Source organism: Balaenoptera borealis, assembly GCF_965194805.1.
Source record: "Balaenoptera borealis genome assembly, chromosome: 8".
In the NCBI taxonomy this organism is placed as follows: domain Eukaryota; kingdom Metazoa; phylum Chordata; class Mammalia; order Artiodactyla; family Balaenopteridae; genus Balaenoptera; species Balaenoptera borealis.
The window spans coordinates 105,526,652-105,546,006 of record NC_138865.1 but is presented as its reverse complement, the minus strand read 5'-3'; the positions used below and the strand labels follow the sequence as shown (position 1 = coordinate 105,546,006).

At 45.2% G+C, this 19,355-nt stretch overlaps 1 protein-coding gene across 2 annotated transcripts in view; it reads left to right on the top strand.

Annotated features, from left to right (window-relative positions):
- Positions 1-19,355, top strand: part of ASTN2 (astrotactin 2) — an 898,930-nt gene that overhangs the window by 267,152 nt on the left and 612,423 nt on the right. For both annotated transcript variants that reach the window (XM_082402209.1, XM_082402208.1), the window contains exon 4: positions 8,039-8,191. In XM_082402209.1, the coding sequence (XP_082258335.1) occupies positions 8,039-8,191 (153 nt within the window). The remainder of the gene's footprint in view (positions 1-8,038; positions 8,192-19,355) is intronic.

The following is a 19,355-nucleotide window of genomic DNA, read 5'->3' as shown; positions in this document are numbered from 1 at the left end:
CTATCTAGTTGCTTCACCCTTTCTCCCTTGAATAGGAATTGTTGATTTGTGGTATCAACTCCAGCCCACCCTTTGGAAATCTCCTTTGCCTCTATGGTCTCTATAAAATGGGAGGTGGTAAAGACAGCATTAGCTGAGAGAGGTGAAAGTGCTTTGCAGACTGAAGCAAGCAGTGCCTGTGGTTATTGCATTCATCTTGTTGAAAGCACATTTCATTTACATTTATAACTACAAGGCCATGGAGCTGCAAGGAATCTTCAAGACCATCTGTGCCCTGGCTAGGAACTGTGGAACCAGCTCCATAGAACCTGGATGGTATTGTGTTTTTAACAGAGCAGAGGAAAATATCACTACATTTAATTCAGTCATTCAAACTCAATGCAGTTCTCCAGCAGAAATTATGATCAGTCTACAAGTCTGCAGTATTAACTGACAGACCCAAGATAGTGTACATAAGAAAAGGCTAGTCCCAAGTTTTCCAATTTATATTTGTTGCTGTTTGTTCATTTGTCTTGTCTGCTGGCACTTGTTTGAAGATAAGCTGTGCCAGGCACCAAAGGTTTAAGAAAATATATGGAAGAAAAAACTAAAAAGAAAATTCTATCCATCAATTTTATCCCTGAGAATTGGGAAGAGCTGACCATTTTAAAAAAATGCGTACATGGGTTTTAAATGTATTCTAGTCATGGAGCATTCTCATCTGGCTAGGGAATACTGGCTGGCTGTTTTCTTTGCTACTTCTTTCTTCTTTCATGAAAAGATGACTCCTATATGAAATGGAATGTCGGGTTCTGGAACTGGATTCTCACAACTTCCAAATTTGATGGTTCTTTGCGTTTATACCAGGTCTTCCTAGCTGAGATGTTCTTTAGGGCTGGGATGTCTTCTCTTATTACCTATGCCCCCACAAACCTGACATTTGAGTGTGCCCAGCCCAAAGCTTGGATATGAAAATTGAGGTCTATATTAGGGTTCTCCAGAGAAACAATCAATAGGAGATGTAGATATAGACACGTGTAGATACATCATCTTTTGGTTATATACATCCCATCCGGATGTCTGTCTGTCTATCTATCTAATGATATCTAGAGAGATTTAAAGAATCATCTCATGTGACTGTGGAAACTGACAAGTCCAAAATTTTCAAGGTAGGCTAGGAGGCTAGAGGTCCAGGGAAGAGTTGTCACAGCTCAAGTCTGAAGGTAGCCTGCTAGCAGAGTTCCTTTCTCCTTGGGGGGAGGTCAGTCTTTTCTCTGTTAAGGCCTTCAGTTGGATGAAGCCCACCCAGATTATGGAGGGTTGTGTTATTCAAAAGCTACTAATTTAAATATTAATGTCCTCTAAAAAATACTTTCACGGGAACATCTAGGAAAATGTTTGACTAAACATCTGGGTACCACAGCTTTGCGAAGTTGACACGTAAAATTAATCGTCATAAGATCTGAGGTTAAAATGATCCTAGAATTTGGGGAAATGGAGTGGAGAAGTAGAAATAGGAGACTTGAGTGCTGGACCTTGGTCCGCTGCTGACTTTTATCATGACTTTGTCTCATGGTGCCTCTGTTTTCACATCTGTGTAAAAGGGAAAATGTATATTCTCTAAAATAATTTTCAAAGTGAATATCTTACAATGCAGATGCCTTTCACAATGAGTGAATGAATGAATGAATGAATGGATGGATGGATTGAGCAATCATAAAGCTGAAGAGTGAGAGAAAGTTGGGTTATGGCCACTCTTGATCACTTACTGTGTTCCAGAAGCTCTGTTAGACAATTATGTACATAATTATGTTTAATCCTCCCAACAACCCTGCAGACATTCAGGGAAACTGAGAGTTGTAAAAGAGAAGGGAGTGGCTCTAGGTCACACAATGGCAGAGCTGACATTGGAACTCGGGTGGGCTTTCTCACACTTTGCACTAGGCGGTATGGCCAAGTAATACCCACCTTTTGCTTGGTTCTCTGAACATAGTTCTGTAGTGAGACAAAACTGACAACGCAGGGCATGAGCTGAGCCTAGGACCTCGAGGCTGGACAGTCTTGACCATCGACACTGAACAACGTTCCTTGGCAGAGAAGGTCAGACTCCAGTCAAGTTGAGCCCCTGACTCCAGCCAGGACCAGATTGCCGGGAGCTCCTTGCCCAGATGATTTAAGAGGGGCTGAGCTTTTAGAGTCACTTCCCAGGCTCAGAGAAGTCACATCCAAACTCAAAGACTGGGATATCCATGTCCATCCACCAGGAGGGACAGAAAGAGTAAGTGTGCGGTGGTGCAGTGAATGGAACCCGGGCGTCAGAGTCATCATAACCTTAGTCTAAATCCCAGCTCTGCCATTTTTAAGGGTGTGACCCTCGGAGCTTAGTTAACTTCTCTGAGCCTCAGTTTTCTCATTTTTAAACAGCTAATGACACTTACCTTTCAAAGTTGTTAGGAGGAATAAATGAGAAAGCATAAAGAAATGCCAGCTTCCTTGCCTGGCAGAGAATTGGTGAAGTTTTCAAGCATTGTGAATTTTCTTCTTATGTAGGCTGGGTGAGTCTAGAAAAATTAAAGAGGGTAATGATAAAGGTGATACAGGAACTTGAACCCAAACCCATACAAGTTACAGTGATAGAACATCCCAGGCTGTGCGGGGGAGAGAACAGCGCGTGAGTGTTTGAATGGGGACTTGCTGAATGCCAGTGTAGACAGGGCATGCAGTGCCTGTTCTTCAGGGCCGAGTATCAGGCTGAAGCTTGCCTGTTGGCTGGAAACAAACACAACCCTTATGCCTTTGCGGTGGTACTCGGGGTCTGCCTTCTCCTTTCCCTTCTCTCACTGTCTCTGTCTCCTCTCCTGTCCTTCCTACCCTTCCCTTTCTGTTCTCTCTGTATTATTTTCCAGCTCTCTCCCCTCCTTTCCACTCTTCTTTGCTTCCCTTTTCACCCCCTGCCCTTGATTACTGAGCACAGTTTTCCTTGCCATTCTTGTTTTCTCTCCCTCCTCCTTTTTTCTCTCCTCTTTTCTCTCTCTGTCTTGGCTTGGGGACCGGGGCTTCTCTCCACGGTCCCCAGTGGTTCATTCCCATTAAGCTTGACAGTCTCTCATATGTCAATTAGAAAGGGCTGCTTCCCCCTCTTCACCCTCCCTTTCCTGGGCCTGCTGTGATGCTCAGATCAAGCACCATCTGTTGCATTCATCCAGGCGACGGGTGAGCATTTTGCTGCTCTGGGGAGGCAGAGCTCAGCGGGTACCAGGAGGTAACGTGGCTTGTTTGGACAACTTGATATATTGATATTGATAGAGCTACCGAATGGGATTGAGAGGGAAGGGGTCAGGAGAGAGTGGTACAGAGGATGAAATAGGCCGTGGAGGGGTTTGCATAAGCACCTCCCCCTCTAAGCCTGTCTGGGCTCTTGGCACTGTCGCCAAGGCAAGAGCAGCCAAACGGATGGATGGGATTTGCCACAGTCGGGATCAGAAACCCTTGCAGCTCCCTTGCAGCTCAGGGGAGCAAACCTTGCCTCTCTGAGTGTCTTCCTCTCCTCCCCGCTGGTCAAATCTGCATCAGCTTAGGAGAAAGTAAAGCAGAAATAACAGGACGGGAAGAGGCTGACCTTTAGGAATTGCTGAATGTCAGAGCCTCGATGAAAAGGGATGATGTATCAGTCAAGGTTCCAGCTGGGCAAAGAAGGCACCCTCCAATGGGATTTTTAGGTGAAGTTCAACGAAGCTACTATTTATAGAGGTGTAGACAGAGTGAAGAGAATCAATGGGGAAGGGGGTATTGAGGCACCAGGAAAAATAATTATCAGGAAGCCACCACTAATTCCTAGAACTGAAGGTGCAGGGAGAGGACATGGTTTTGCTGGAGTCTGGGGAAAATGGATTTGTGGGAAAGGGGCCCTGGCAGAAGCTGTGGTTGTTGAGTGTCCCCGTCTCTATCAGAAATACGATGCAAAAACAGGAAGGGAGTAAGGGAAGACATCCCCTCAAATTCCCTCCTCCCATATCCTGCCAGAGCATCTCCCTGGGCAAACTCAACTAGTAGCCAGATAAGAAAGATCTGTGAAATAGCCCCTTGAGGGTCTGCCTCCAGGCCATAGAGTGGGGCAGAATGAACCTGTGGGTGGAAGACGGATCTGGGGGTGCAAAGGGAGATCAGGCAGTGCAGATCAGGAATGGATACATGTTCCGTAGCCTCCACTGTGCCAGAAGCTAACATGCGTCACCACTACACACACTGCCTCTCTGCCTGTTCCAAAGAACGCATGTGTGGGGCCTCCACAGGGTCCAGTTCTCTCTGTGAGTGCGAGACCCACATAGCTTGCTGTCTGCTCAACACCTCTCCACGTAGACATCTGGGAGGCACCAAGGGCTCTCACCTAAAACCAAACTCAGTTCACTCCTCTTTCAGTGTCCCTCCTCTCACTGAGAGGTACCATCGTTCTGCTTCTGTGGTTGCCAGAAGGCCAGGAGCCATCCTCTCTACCTCGCTCTCCCTTATCCCCCTTTTCCAATAAATCACCACATTCTCAGGGAGGGGTACCTACAAAATAACTCTCAAATGTGCTCCCTGCTCTATCTCCACTGTTCTAACATTTCTGTCTCTACTCTCTCTCCTGCTCTGTCCCTATCTCCACCTCTACTACCTAGCATCTCCTACAAGGACTTCTGTAATGTGGTACCACCTTCCTAGTTGGTCTTCTCACTTCCATTTCTGTCCTTCTCCAGTGCATCCTTTCTACTGCCAGAGCGATCTTCTCTAAGTGAAGATCTGACCAAGTCACTTTCCTATCTAAAACCTTCAGTATGTTCTATTCTTAACAAGGCCCAGAAGAGTTAGGGTCAGGGTGGGGGTTAGGGTGAGGGTCAAGGTTAGCGTTAGTATTAGGATTTCCTGCCTCTCTAGCATTATCTCACACTGCTTGCTTTCAGCATTTCAGCCCCTGTGGTGATTGCAGCCCCTTGCATATTCCCTCTCCCCGAGGGGTCTTGATTTAGACTCTTTCCTCTGACTCCTTTGCTTTCTTCACCTCCCCCCTCCCCCGCAGCTTCCTTGTCACCTGATTATCTCATACTCTTTCCAGATCTTAGTCACAACTGCTCACTTCCTTGAAGCAAGTTTCCATGGTTTTCCTAGACAAGGTCATATTCCTCTCCTAGAGCCTCTTATATCATCTTTCACCTCTCCTTTATGGTATACATCAGTTTTAAATTTTACATTTCTCTGTCATTTATTTCATTACTATTGGTTTTCCTGTCTACATGGTGAGCATCACGAGGGGGTTTTGTTTGTTGTTGTTTTCACCATCTTACCCTGCTATGGACTGAAAGTCAGCCTTAACCCCCAACGTGACTGTGACTTTGTCTACTAGACCCGCCAGAGCAAAATGCCACAGACTGTGTGGCTTAAACAACAGACATTTACTTTCTCACAGTTCTGGAGGCTGGAAGACCGAGATCAGGGTGTCAGCATGGTTGGGTTCTAGTGAGGGCTCTCTTTTTGCCTTGTAGATGGCTACCTTCTCTTGGTGTCCTCACGGGGAGATCTTACTCTCCTTCTAAGGCCACAGTGCCATAAGATGAGGGCCCCGATTTTATGATCTCATTTAATCTTAATTACCTCCTAAAGATCCTGTCTCCAAATATAGTCTGCTATAGACTGAATTGTGTACTCCAAAATTCACATGTTGAAACCCTAACCTCCAATGCGACTGTATTTGGAAATAGAGTTTTTGATAGGTAATTAAAATTAGATGAGAACATATGGGTGGGATCCCAATTTGATAGGATTGGTGTCCTTATAAGAAGAGAAAGACTTCTCTCTCCCTCCCTCCCCCTCTGTCTCCATCTCTCCCTCTCCTCCCCCAACATGGATGCACCAAGGAAAGGCCACGTGAGCAGACAGTGAGAAGGCAGCCGTCTTCAAACCAGAATCTGACCTGTTTATGTTATCGAGTCTATGATTTTTGTTATACAAGTCCAAGCAGACTAAGACATATTTTCTGAAAATACTGTAGAGTGAATGAATGAGTGAGGAGACAAATGAATGCGTGAATTTTCACAGATGTGTGTGGGTCCCTCCCTTGGAGGATTCCAGACAGTGGCTTGCTCTGGACTTTTGACCACAGTTTAGCCCAACTCTTACAATTTTGTGCAAATCACTCTCCTCTCTGGGTTTAAAGCATCTGGATTGGGCATGACAGTGCTTCTCAGAATTAGACTGTAGCCTCTTGCTGGAGGGTTCTGTATCCTAGGCTTGGAGTAGGGGGCCCATGTTTGGGATTTTCTTCTTGGCTTACCTTTAAGTAGACCTAACTGAGATACCTGGGGAGACAGATAGCAAGAGAGGCAGGTATGTTACACTACTACAGGGTCATTTGTATTGTCAATTATCTTTTCCTTAGCAAACACAGATGCCCCTCTATGTCCCTAGAGATGAGGCTTCTCACAGAGCCCAATACCCAAACCAGCCCTCTGGGTATGACCTACCCTGCAGACACATGTGTGTCTAAGCTGATAAACTTTCCTGGGAAAACAGGATCTCCTTAAAATTGGTGTTGGGATGTTCAGAAGCCTTCTTTGTCCACTCTGGGAAAAGCTCATCAAAGAAACAGGAATCTTTAACACATCCCATTCCTTGTCATCAGACAGCAAGTAGCATAAACTGAAGAACTTTCCCAGCCTCTTGAGACATAGGTGGAGGGAGGGTTGAGTCTGAAGATTTCAAAGTCAGGGCTCTCTTTGGAGATTTCTCAGAACAAAGACACTGAGATCATTCAGCCAATCTTCTTTTCTTCTTTCTCATTTCCTCTCCTTTTCTTTTATGTTGGCTCTCTCCTTCTTTCTCAAGTTTTTCTGCTTTTTTTTTTTACTTTTATCTTCTACCTTTTTCCCCTCTGCCCTTCTGCCATCACTCTCTCCATTCTCTATAACTTTCTACCAGTCTCAATTTTGAAATTTCTGAAAATGTGGCTACCAGCAGCTCCTTGGAGGATATTGAAACAAAAAGAATGTTGGAGTAGGATTTAGAAGGCTTGACTCTACCGCTTGCTAGCTTGGAGCTAGTTGTATGCCTTGTTTGGGGTGGGTGGGACTTCAATTTCCCTTAGTAAAATGGGGCTCTTTTACCAAGTGATCTACGTATCACTGCACTGCAGTTTTGTCTCCTGAAATATTGTTTGACCCATGTACTGCCGTCTACCTTTATTGCCACTGTTCTGGTTCAGGCATTATTGCCTCTGGCTGGCTCCTGCAAAAGCCTCTGTACAGACCTTTGTCCTTGCTTCTGTGTGTATTCTCCATACTCTGGTTAGTAATTGTTATCACAGGGGCTTAATTGGAACATGCCAGTTTCCTGTTTAAAACCTTTCAATGATCATCTTTTGCCTTTGGGATAAAATCCAAGCTCCGCAAGGTGGCTTACAAGGTGCTCAGCCCTCTGCAGCCTCATCTGCTCTTCCCGGGCTCCACTGCAGCCACACTGAACTCCTTTCAGTGACTCAAGCACCGTGTTCTTTCTGGCTTCAGATCTTTGCACATGCCTCTCCGTCCACCCAGGGCACTCTCTTATCCCAAATCTTTTCAGCAACTCCACCCTGATTCTATCTTCTTTGCTAATTCCTACTCCTGTTTAAGGTCTCAGTGGAGGTATTGCCTCCTCCTCCAGGAAGCCTACCTTGACTCCCAGGATGGGTGAGCTGACCCTTCTTGGTGCTCCTCTGGTACTCTGTACTCCACTGTCGCGGAAGTATTGCACAGTGTTGGAAATGCCTGGATATGTGTCCTACCAAGCTATGGATTCCTTGAATCATGGATTGTGTCAAACTTTCACCATCATATCTCAAGGGCTTGGGGCAGTACCCTTGAGAACACAGTCGGTGTTGAAGAAATAAATGCGTAAGCCAGCAGATTCATCTCTACTGGCCCCTATGGCTTCTGCGTCATCACTGGGTCCAGGAGGGAGCTCCAGACACTCCGGGGGGCCAGGTCCTGTCCTCCAGGGGCTGAGGGTGGGCCGAGCCCTAACCTCAGCCCCGTTGCCCACCCCGTAGCGGCAGCTGAGGCGACGCAGGAGCCAGTGGAGTCCCTGATGCAGAAGTTCAAGGAGAGTTTCCGTGCGAACACGCCCATCGAGATCGGTCAGCTGCAGCCAGCGCCTCGCAGTGCCTCGGCAGGGAGGCGGAAGAGGAGAAGCAGGTCCCGAGGTAGGTCCTCCCAGAGCCTCTGGCCAGGATGTCCGCCCGCTGTGCACAGGTCCTTAAGGTGCCAGGAAGAGCTATGCCCTCTTCCCCCTGCTTCCCTGTGCTCACAGAGCCCACGCCACTGTCCCCCTGATAAGTCATCTCAGCTGAGGCCTTGCAGCGAGAGGACCTGTGTCCCTGGGTGTAAAGCTAACCTCTCTGAGCCCCAGCTGCCTCATCTGAGAACGGGAATGAGATGTCCATCTTCCAGAGAGGTTGAAAAGGTTAGCAACAGTCTATGGAAAGTGCCCAGCACAGGACCAGGGTACAGCAGATGCTCTTCAAGTTGTAGCTGGTGTCACTTTGGAGAGTGTGAGAAAGCCAGGATGTTCTCATGGAAAACATCCTCAGACTGGGATCACAGAACAGGGTTTGGACCCACCCTTTAATAGCCTGAGTAATCTAGCGGTCAAAGCAGGAGTCCTGTGTATTAGACCGAACTGGATTCAAATTTTGGTTTTGCTGTTACCTAACCCTGTCACCTTGGGCAGTCCCTCCACTTCCCCAAGCCACTCCTCTCTGCCCAGCTTCCTGTAACATCTCAGCGCAGTGCCCAGCCGGCGTGCAATCAAAAGTAGATTTTTCCCTCCTCCTCCTTTTCCTCATCCTTCTCCCTGTCTCTCCTCCCCAACGTTATCATCATTATCATCATCATCGTCATCGTCGTCTCCTTCTCTGTCCTTCTCGTGACCTTGTGTCTGGGACGAACCCCCTCACCATTGCCTGCTTTCCCAATGTCGTCTTTATCCTTCCGTGCACTAAGTGGTCTCCAGCCAGTCACTCTTCCTCTTGACTTTTACTTCTCTAGTTCCTGTAACTTGATTTTGATTATGTCATTTCCCTTCTCCTGTAAGTTCAGTGGCTGTCCAGGGTCTTCAGAAGTGTTCGTGCTTATGAAACGGCATTTGAGGCCCCCAAAGAGCTCCAGTCTCTCTGCTGACTCTTCTAAATCCATGTGTCCCCCCCTTCCACGTTTCTTTCCAGGCCAGTTTCTCTGTGTGAAAACCCCTCCCTAGCCCCTATGAATAGTCATTGGCATTTATTGACACGTACTCCAGGCAGCAGGCTAAATGCTGTACGTATCTTATCTCATTTGATCCTCAGCAACCCTATGAAACAGGTATGGTGATGATGCCCATTTTACAGATGATATCACTGAGGCACAGAAAGCTGCAGCCACCTGCCCGAAGGAACATCCTAGCAATTATCAGAGCCAGAAAGAACTAAGCAGTCTGAGTCCCAGACTTTTTTAATCAACCATTAGGTTCTATCCTGGTGAAGCCCTACCTTTCTTTCCAAGCTTAACGTGCGTGACGTATATTGGCAAACACATCACTGACTGTCACCATCACAGTTCACCCTGAATTCTCCCATGTGTGAATTCTCCCACATCTTTATCCATGTGTTAAGCACTGACTTCACTTTTGTGTAATATCATTTGCTTTTGTCTGTCTCTCTCCTTAGCTAGACAGTGTTCTTTGAAGGCGGGAAATATCTTATTTGAATCATCTTTGAATTTCTGGGTCTAAATCAATGTCTGCACACATAGTAGACACTTGTTATTTGCTGAGATAATGTCTAGGTCTTAATCCTGTGAATTCCTGTATCCGGTGAAAAACCAAGATCTACACATTTAGGTGAGATCATAAATCGAGGCAGAATTTGATGATGGAGTTCCTTTTTGGAACTCGTGGTAAACCCCAGGTTGAACCATTGTATAATGATAAAGAAAAGTTGTTTTGAGGTCATCAATGTCTGAGTGCTAATCCAGCCCTGTCAGTTCAACTTGCTTAGCTTTGGAAGAGTCACTGGATGTCTCTGAGCCTCAGTTTCCTCTTGTGTAGAATGGGGATGCCAATCCCTACATCAGAGGATTGCTGTAAGGATCTGATGAAATGATGGATATAGACTACCTTGGAGTGCTGAGCTAATGTGTATTAGGAACTGAATAAATGCTATCTTATATTTGTCATGGCTTGGGCATTCAGGATCACTTGTAATTTCTCTCAGCTTTAACTAGCCATCTTTATTGCTCCAATATTCACCAAGAATCTCCTTCCCATATCCTCTCTAGAAATACGGCCCCCATAAATACACTTGACTCCAAGTCCATAACCTCCCTCCTCTTCACTATCAATCTGAATTTTTTTCCTTAGTGTCATATCCTAAACATTTTTATGTCAATGAATTCTTCCAAAAACAATCTCTTTTATGTACCATAACTGTCTTAACGTGGCCACTACTGTAAGGCATTTGGGCTGTTTCTAATTATTTGCCCATTATAAACAATGTCATGTAGAACCTTTTTTTTTGCATAAAACTTGCCCTTCACTTTGGAGTCTGTTTTCCCCTCTTGAATTGCAGAATTAGATAATTCATGAAATCTATTGTTTGACAGACTCTAATTGAATATCAAGTTATTTTAATTTATAAGTTAGGTGGGAACTAAGAGAACTGATACAGGAAGAAATTCATTTTGTCCTCCCTTTCTTTGTCACCATTATGACCACTGCCACCTTTTATCTCCTGCTTCTGACTATACCCTCCTTGAGATTCTCCCCAAAGCAAGCCAGAGTAACCTTTTTAGAAATATAAACAAGATAAGGTCACTGTTCAGCTTAAAATTCTTCAGTGGTTTCCTGTTATCTTTAGAACACAGTCCAAAGTCTTTGCCATGGCCTGTAGCTTCTGTTCCATCTGAATCTGTCCCTGCCTTCTTCGCTCACTTGGCATTTCCTTGTGCTCCAGACACAATGACTTTCATCATGTTCCAGGAACACAGCGAATGGAGCCCCAGTGTAGGGTCTGAGAACGTGCTGTACTTCTCCTTGCCATGTCTCTTTTTGTCCCCCAGATTCTCTCCTGGCTGGCCCCTTCTCACCTTTCAGCTCCTAACTCAAATGTCAGCTCCTCAGAACCGTCGTCCATGACTACCCAAACGGGGGTACCCAGACTTTTACTCCTTTCCATCCCCAACCTGCTACTATCTGTTACATAACCATTTTTCGCTCCTTCCCTAATATTAGGGTCTAAAATCACTTTTATTTGTTTGCTTGTTTACTGTTTTCCTCTCTAAAATGTAAGCTTCATATTCATAAACCTAATACATAGAAAGTGCTTAATAAATATTTGTTGAATAAATGAGTGCATTAACCTCAAAGATTGTGGAAAAGTGGCTTCGTTTTATAACTTTCAAATTGATGGTAGAAGAGGGATCCAGGATAAAATCAAACCTCCCAGTACAGATCTCCAGGGGATCCTGTTTCCCCTAGAGATAGACTCATTGATGGATAGCACATGAAACGTGCTCAAGTGGTTGCTGTCAAAGCAGTTTTCAAAATGGCTTAATAACGTTGTGCTCACGGTTTTGCTGCCACTATTGGATAAGGTTTTTGCAAGAGAGAGAAAGGCTAGTACGTGCCAGTCCTAAACTTCCCAACGCACACACTTTCCACCACATGTCCTCAAGATTTTCTTGGACAGAAGAAACCCATGGTCAATAACTGTTTTGGAAATTCCGCACACTCCCTCTTTCTCTTGGAAATTCCCAAACGCATCTTAATCTGTGAAAGACCCTGGGAAGTCCTGCAGTGCAGAGAGCTGGGCAGATTTGTTTAGTTCATCATCTGTAAAACCACGTTGACCACAGACCCTCTTTTTCCCCTTGGAACATGTGTGAACATCTGGCAACACAGACGCAGCCATAGAAACACAGTTTTGGAAGCGCTCCATTGGCTTCCACTGACCATCAGAGATCCCAGCTATCATGGTCAAAATCCCCAGCCTTTTCACTGTCTCTTCCCCCTGCCGCTGAAGTGGCCGTGGGCCTTCTGGCCCACGGTGGGAACACCTGGCCTCTCTCTGCTTCACTGGGCTCTGCGCCTGGCCCATGGTGCTCAGCGGGTCCCAGCAGATGGAACGGTAGCAGAGAACCGGTGTCATGAAACTGAGCACATGCTTGAAATCAGCTCCAATGTGGTTTTGTAGTTAGGGCTTCCTCCTGAGAGACCTGGCAGATGCTGACGTGAACTGTCCTCAGGCAGACAGAGGAAAATGGTGGAGGGCCCCGTGCTGTCCTCTTGTCTGTGACAGCGTTTTATGAGGCAGCTGTTGGGTAGTCAGGTCCACAGGTAGTGAAGAGGAGGTGTTGGCTCTCAAATAAAGCAGAGGAAGGTTTCTGTGGATGTGAGGAAAGGCTGCTGAGTTTCATGCAGTCTAGGTAGTGGTCTTTAAAAAGTGGGACTTTATATTTGAAATTGAATTCCACCACTGGCTAACTGACTGATCTTTAATAAGCAAAGAAGCTGTTTGTAGCCTCAGTTTTCCTATCTGTAAAATAGTGCTAATAATGCTGAAATCACATGTAGGGTGTGAGATAATAACCTGCAAAATGCTTAGTCCAGTGCCTGGCTCATGGTTGACCCTCAGTGTCTGGCTCATGGTTGACCCTCAATCATTGCCATCAGGGTCCCGCTAATCTGGCCTCCAGCAGCTCACAAATCCATCCCCTCCTCCCCGGGCCGTTGCCTCTGACTTGGTTAAGGTTTCATCATCCCTCATCCAGATTCCTGTGACAGCCTCTTCTTCCCCAAATCCATCTTCCACCCCGGTGGGTGAAGTGATCTTTTGAAAACACACTAAATCAGACCATGTCACTCTCCTGCCTAGAACATTTTCCTGATATTCTGTCACTTGCACTGAGGGCTTTTGAGGCTTTTGCAGTGAAGTCTTCCTGGAGGCAGATGAAAATCAACACACACCCCCAAACAGTCTGCAGCTGTGCTCATAAAACATCATCATAAGCCCCAAATTCCAGATTCTGTCTAAAAAAAAATCCATGCCATTCTATTCTGTAATATGTGCATATTTATTTTAGTTTAGATTATATTATTTGTCAGTTAAATTATTTAACATTTTCTCAAGTCTTTAGGTAATGTCGATGTCCCGAGAAGAAGAATCATACTTTCGCTGATTATACTAGGATAGTAAGGTACCATCTTCAATAGGTTTCCATAGGATCCAGAGAGATAATGCCTGTAAAGCACTGAGCACAGAGACAGGCAAAAGGTGCACACGGAACATGTGTTCTATTATTTTATTATTTACTACTCTTATGGCTACTGTTTTATTATTACTTTTACATTTGTCAGTATCACTCTCATGACAGTGATAATGTCAACATCATTCTATTTTTCAATGTCCCATTAAGGATACACTTACCCAGTTTTAGAAGGAAGAGTCTGTAGGATTTAGGGCACACTGTTTAATAGGATTAGAAAGTTGCCAGAGCCGGCTACACAAGGCTCCTTCCTAGCCTGGACTCCAGCCTACCTCTGAATCCCCCCAAGCCACTGTATTCTGCAGCCTCCAGCACACTGTCCGTTTTCCTCTTCCCCCAAAATGACTTGGTTTCCAAATCTGTGTAATGATCATCCTTTACCTGAAAGCCCCTCCCTCTCTTCTCTAGGCAGCAGATTGCTACTCATGTTTCAAATTCTGGTCTCAAGATTTTCTCTGTGAAGACCCCACCCCCCAGCCCACCCTCAGCCCTAATCCAGGCTGAGTGAGCTGCTCCTTTGGGCACTTGTAGCCCCCGTGCTGCTTTCTATCACAGCCTTCATGACGGGACACATCTGCTTCCCTCATCATCTCTGACAGTCCCATGATGGAAAGGACAGTGATTTATGTCTCTCTGAAGACCAAATGCCTAACATAGAACTGGCATAGAATAGCAATTGGCTGAATGGGAGAATATACGAATAGGTGGATGGATGCATGAATGCCTGGATGAATAAAAGAAGCTAGTTGGGAGCTTCATGGAATACAAAGGGTTAAGAAGATGTGGTGCAACTAGCACTTACTGAGCATTTAGTGTGTTCTCAGTACTATACTCATCATATATTATCTCATTTAAAAGCTCCCCACATCCCATAAGGTAAGGACTATAATTATCCCTATTCTACAAAACAGGAAATTCAAGCTTAGGTAGGTTAAGTGACTTGCCCAAGTGTATCCAGCTAATAGACTGTAGAATTGTGAATTCAGAGCCTAGACAGAGCCCATATTTCAGTTCCCAGATGACTATAGTTTTTGTCTTAGCTAGCCTGGCTAAGATCTTTGAGCTGTGAAATTGTATCAGCCTAGTCTAGATACTGGAAGGAAGAGGTTGTAGTTCTCTTGCATTGGTAGGTGTTCCTGTATCATCAGTGCTTCTGTGAGGGTGGATCAGGAGCTACAAGGTTCTGGAAAGTGAGGTATCTCTGTTTCTTAGCTTAACAAAGAGTCAGGACTGCCCCCCTACAAGCTCCCTCTGGCCCCAGAGAGCCAGTTCTATGACCTGAGGAGCAGCAAACCCAGTGGTTATGCCACTGTCCAGTGTTCTGTGCATCTGAAAGGCACTCACCCAGCTTTTTTCGCTAAGTCATACAAATGTAGGATGTGCCACCCAGATCCCTGCCAACCAGCACTTCATCATTTAGTGAATGAAGTAGGTGATTAGACATTTGCACCACAAGGAATGCATAGGAAGGTGGTGGGAGCTGGCCTGGGGTGTTTACAAAGCTGGGGGAATAACTAAAGAAGGCTTCACTGTGGAAGTAGCCCTTGAAGAATGCAGTGGTATCAACTGCGGAGAGAGATTGGGAAGGTATTGCTAGCAGAAGAAAGAAATATGCAAAGGTAACATGTGAGTGACACTGTGCAGGGCATTATGGGAATATCTGGGGAAAACTGTGAACAAAGCGAGTGCTGGTGAAGTGGGCAGGAATCAGAATCTCCATCAGAGCCAGGCTCTGGATATCACTCCCACAATCCCCAGCTGCGTCCCCACGCTGGGAAGAGAGGCACATTCTGGCTTCTTTATCCTCCCCGATAGATAAGCCTTGATGTGCTCTTTTACTGGGGGACACTGTCCTTTAGAATGCAGGTTTATGTGGTGTGTGTGTGTACTCTTTACTAGTAAGTAGCTATGGATTATTCACTTAGTTGGAGAAAAATATTCATAAATATTAAGGGCTTTAAATTATTTGCCTTATTGGATTGTTGCTGCGCTTAACCATTAAAACGACAGCCAACCAGATACGTCTTTATTTCTTTGGTTTCCATCTTTGTTCCCTGTGCCCCCTTAATAGCATACCCCTCCTACCAAGGAGTTTTGGGTGGAGCTCACTCCCCCTTTTGCCAAAGGTAGTTTTGAAACTGCATAATCAAAATGGCATTCAACTTGAAACCATGAGATAGTTACAGGGATAGAAAGAAGACTGGATAGACCCCAGCTACCTAGAGTCTAGCCCTAAATCTATGATGAAATAACCCCTTGCCTCTCTACCTCTGTGACATTTCTCCTGCTTGATTTTCCTCCCTCTCTCCATCGCCACATGCCCCAAACCCTACTCTTCCTTCCAAACAAAACCTTAAAGCTACTTTCTTTGGGAAGTCTTTCCAAATTTTTCCCACATGAAAGTCATGCATACTTTCTCCAAACTTCGATAACCTCTTCTCTATCTTTCTTATGATGTTTGTCACTTATTACCTTTTATGAGAGTAATTTAAGGCCACTTCTCTTCTCCCTTAATTAATCTCCTGAAACACAGTGACTATGTACAGGTCATGCCTGTGCTTCCATTGACTAGACTAGTCCTGACAAATAGCAGACACTCAGTTAATGCTTGATGCATTAGTAGACTAGGTTAATCACATGGGCTGTGTGATCTTGGACACGACTTTCCACTCTCCAGGCATCATTGCCCCCATCTAAGAAGCTGTGTGGCTCTGTGGAAACGAGCTCAGGTTCTGGAATCAGATAGATGAGGATCGACAGCGCAGTTCTGCCTCTGACTCCCTCAACTTTTGAAAGTAACTTGTGCTAAATTGTCATTACCTAATTTGTAAATCATACACTCGGCCACCTCATAGGGAGGCTGGGAGGATTAGACTTAATGTATGTAAAGGGCTCAGCAGGCCACACGAAACCTAATAAGTACGTAATAAATCTTTGTTGTTGTTCATTTGGAAAGCAAAGGTGATGGGCTAGATAATTTCCGCAGATCTCCTCCACCTCACATGGTCTTTGACTATAAATCTGATTGGCAAGCGTTGTTGTCGAGTGAAAAGTCCAGTATTTGGAGTCAGAAAACCCTGATTTGAACCCCAGCTCTTAAGTTCAGTGGGTCCTCAGAGAAATTAATTAATTTTCTCGGGATTCCATCCACAGCACCTGGAGATGTGGTGATATCTGCTATTCTTGTTCCTCAAGGCTGTTGTGAGAATGTGCTAGAATACTTATTGAAATCCTTTTTTAAAGCACACTGTAGATTAGCAGCATCCTGGAATCATAGCCTTGGCACCTTCAAAGACGGAATAACATGCAGGTTTGAACAGGGAGCCTTTTCCCTGGGGCTCTGGCTTTCCTTTCCTGGACCACATGCTGCTTCCAGGAGGTGCTGCCAGGGCCAGTACTACCACAGCCCAGTGATCCCAGGTCAGGTTGGACTGAGGCCCGGGAGAGCTGATTTATAGTCAGAGCACATAGCTGCCTCCATAAATCTTCCCTGATGTGTCTTTCAGAGAAGTTCGCATTCCTAAAAGTGCATGTCTCCTCCAGGCGGTTTTCCTTGTCTGTCTGAAATATGTCACGGGGCCCTCAGTCAATTCTGTCTGGTCTGGCTGGGTGGAGAGGCAACTGCAGGCAGCCTTAAGAGAAGGCTCTGGACCAGGTCTTGGCGGGGCCTGGGGATATAACTCTAGGATATTTCTTTCATCAGAATGGTACAGTACCATGTCAGAGTTGTTGCATAATAAACACCCTGAAACTTGGTGACTTAAAACAGAAACCACGTATTTGGCTCTTAATTCAAGTCAAGCATTTGGCCCTGGACTCAGCTGGGCAGTTCTGGTCTGGATCGGGCAGGCTCAGCTGACCTCAGTCAGGTACCTGTGGTCAGCCAGCTCTCTAAGGCTGGCTCACATGGGTTCCAAAAGCAGAAAGGACAAGAGCTGCAAGGCCTTTTGAGGCTTAAGCTCAGAAGACACACTTCATCCTTTCTACTTCATTCACTTGCTCACAAGCAAGTTGTGAGGCCATCTTAGACACAAAGGGTAAAGAAACAGAGTTCATCTCTTGAAGAAGGGGCAAAATATTAGGATGACTTTTGTAACCTACAAGTACTCATATTTTACGAAGCCTCTATTTTATGCTAAAGCTTGAGCTGATCCTCACAACCTCAGCATAATTACTTCTAATTTGCTGATGGAAAAGTTGAGACTCATATAGATGAAGGAAACTTTATGATGTGGCACATCTGGTCATGGGAGAACCAGATCCTTGATTCTAATCCTTGTAATAGCTGATCTAAAGACTATACTTTTTTTTTTTTTTTTTAACCTCTGCTACTTTGTCCCTCTTTAACAGTGCTAAAGACTTCATGATATCAAGCCATTGTTAGATACAGCCTGGCTTGTGGCGTATGGAAGGGCGGTAGATTTGCATCCTGGCTCCATCCTTGCAAGGGCTTTTGGTCTATTGCAAGGTCAGTAAAATGCTTCAGTAAAGGGCCAGATAGAAAATATTTTAGGCCTTTCTGACCAAGAGGCAAACTTCAAGATAGTATGTAGGCACCTATACGATGAGAAAAACTTTTCCACAGATTTTTATTGATGAAATTTAAAATATAATAATAATCAAGTACCATTTTTTGTAGCAAAGTTCTACTACTGAGAAGAATGGAATTTATTTGACACTAAAATGTGAATTTCATATCATTTTCACGTCTTAATATATTCTTCTTTTGATTTGTTTTTACCACTTAAAGACGTAAAAGCCATTCTTAACTCCTGGGCCATACAAAAACAGGCAGTGGGCCACATTTGGCCCACAATCCCTGGCATAAGGGAGCATCTCACATTTGGACTCAGAGAATCCTAGATCCAGCACCCCCCCATGACTATCAAATTGCTGTGTGATTTGTGATTTGAGGCGAATCCTTAATGTCCCAGAGCCACTGTTGCCCCAGGCTCCTAGGCACACAACAGAGGGGAAACAATTCCTTGTGTTCTCTAAGTCCACCAAAGGTGGAAGTGAATCTCAAGTTCATCTGATCCAGCTTGCTTGTAGATGTGGAAAATGGTGGAGCGGGAGACCTCTCTGTCTGCCGTAGAGAGAAACTAGCAGACCCAGAGATGGAATGCCACAAAATTGTCCTCGTTTCATGCTATTTGAACATGTAAAATTATGTAGGCCATATTACGTACATAAGGATTGACTACTGGGGAATTTGGATAAAACACGTAGTTAGAAGCTGGCAGATTGTTCTCTTTTCTAATTCAACTGCAATCAAATGAGTAAATCATTTAGAAGATTACAAAGAGAAGGCTTTGTGTTTTCCTATGTTTGAGAAAGACATGGTGAACCAGAGTGAGGATATGGGGTAGAGTTCACAAGCCATTAGCAGGAGTTGTTTGTTTGTCTGTTTTTTTAATTTAATTTTATTTTTGGCTGCGTTGGGTCTTCGTTGCTGCACGCAGGCTTTCTCTAGTTGCGGCAAGCAGGGGCTACTCTTTGTTGCGGTGCGTAGGCTTCTCATTGTGGTGGCTTCTCTTGTTGCGGAGCATGGGCTCTAGGCGCGCGGGCTTCAGTAGTTGAGGCATGCGGGCTTCAGTAGTTGTGGCTCACGGGCTCTAGAGCGCAGGCTTAGTAGTTGTGGTGCACGGGCTTAGTTGCTCCGCGGCATGTGGTAGCTTCCCGGCCCAGGGCTTGAACCCATGTCCCCTGCATTGGCAGGCTGATTCTTAACCACTGCACCACCAGGGAAGTCCAGCAGGAGTTTTTAAGCTGTGCTCCAAATAGGTGCTCAGGGGACGAGCAGGCATAGAGGGATATCGCTGTGCAGGCAGGCCTCTTTCATCAAGCTCCTATTCTAGATGTATGTATCGGGCTTCAACATTTTTGGAGAAAAGCCCCAATTCTAGCATATACACTTTTAAAAACAAAAGTGTTTTTATGACAGAAGCTCCCGTTCCTATGTGGAAAGAAAGCCAGCAAGGGCCTTCTTCCTGTTACGTACACACACACACACACACACACACACACACACACACACACATAGACACACACACAGGTTGGGTAAAATAT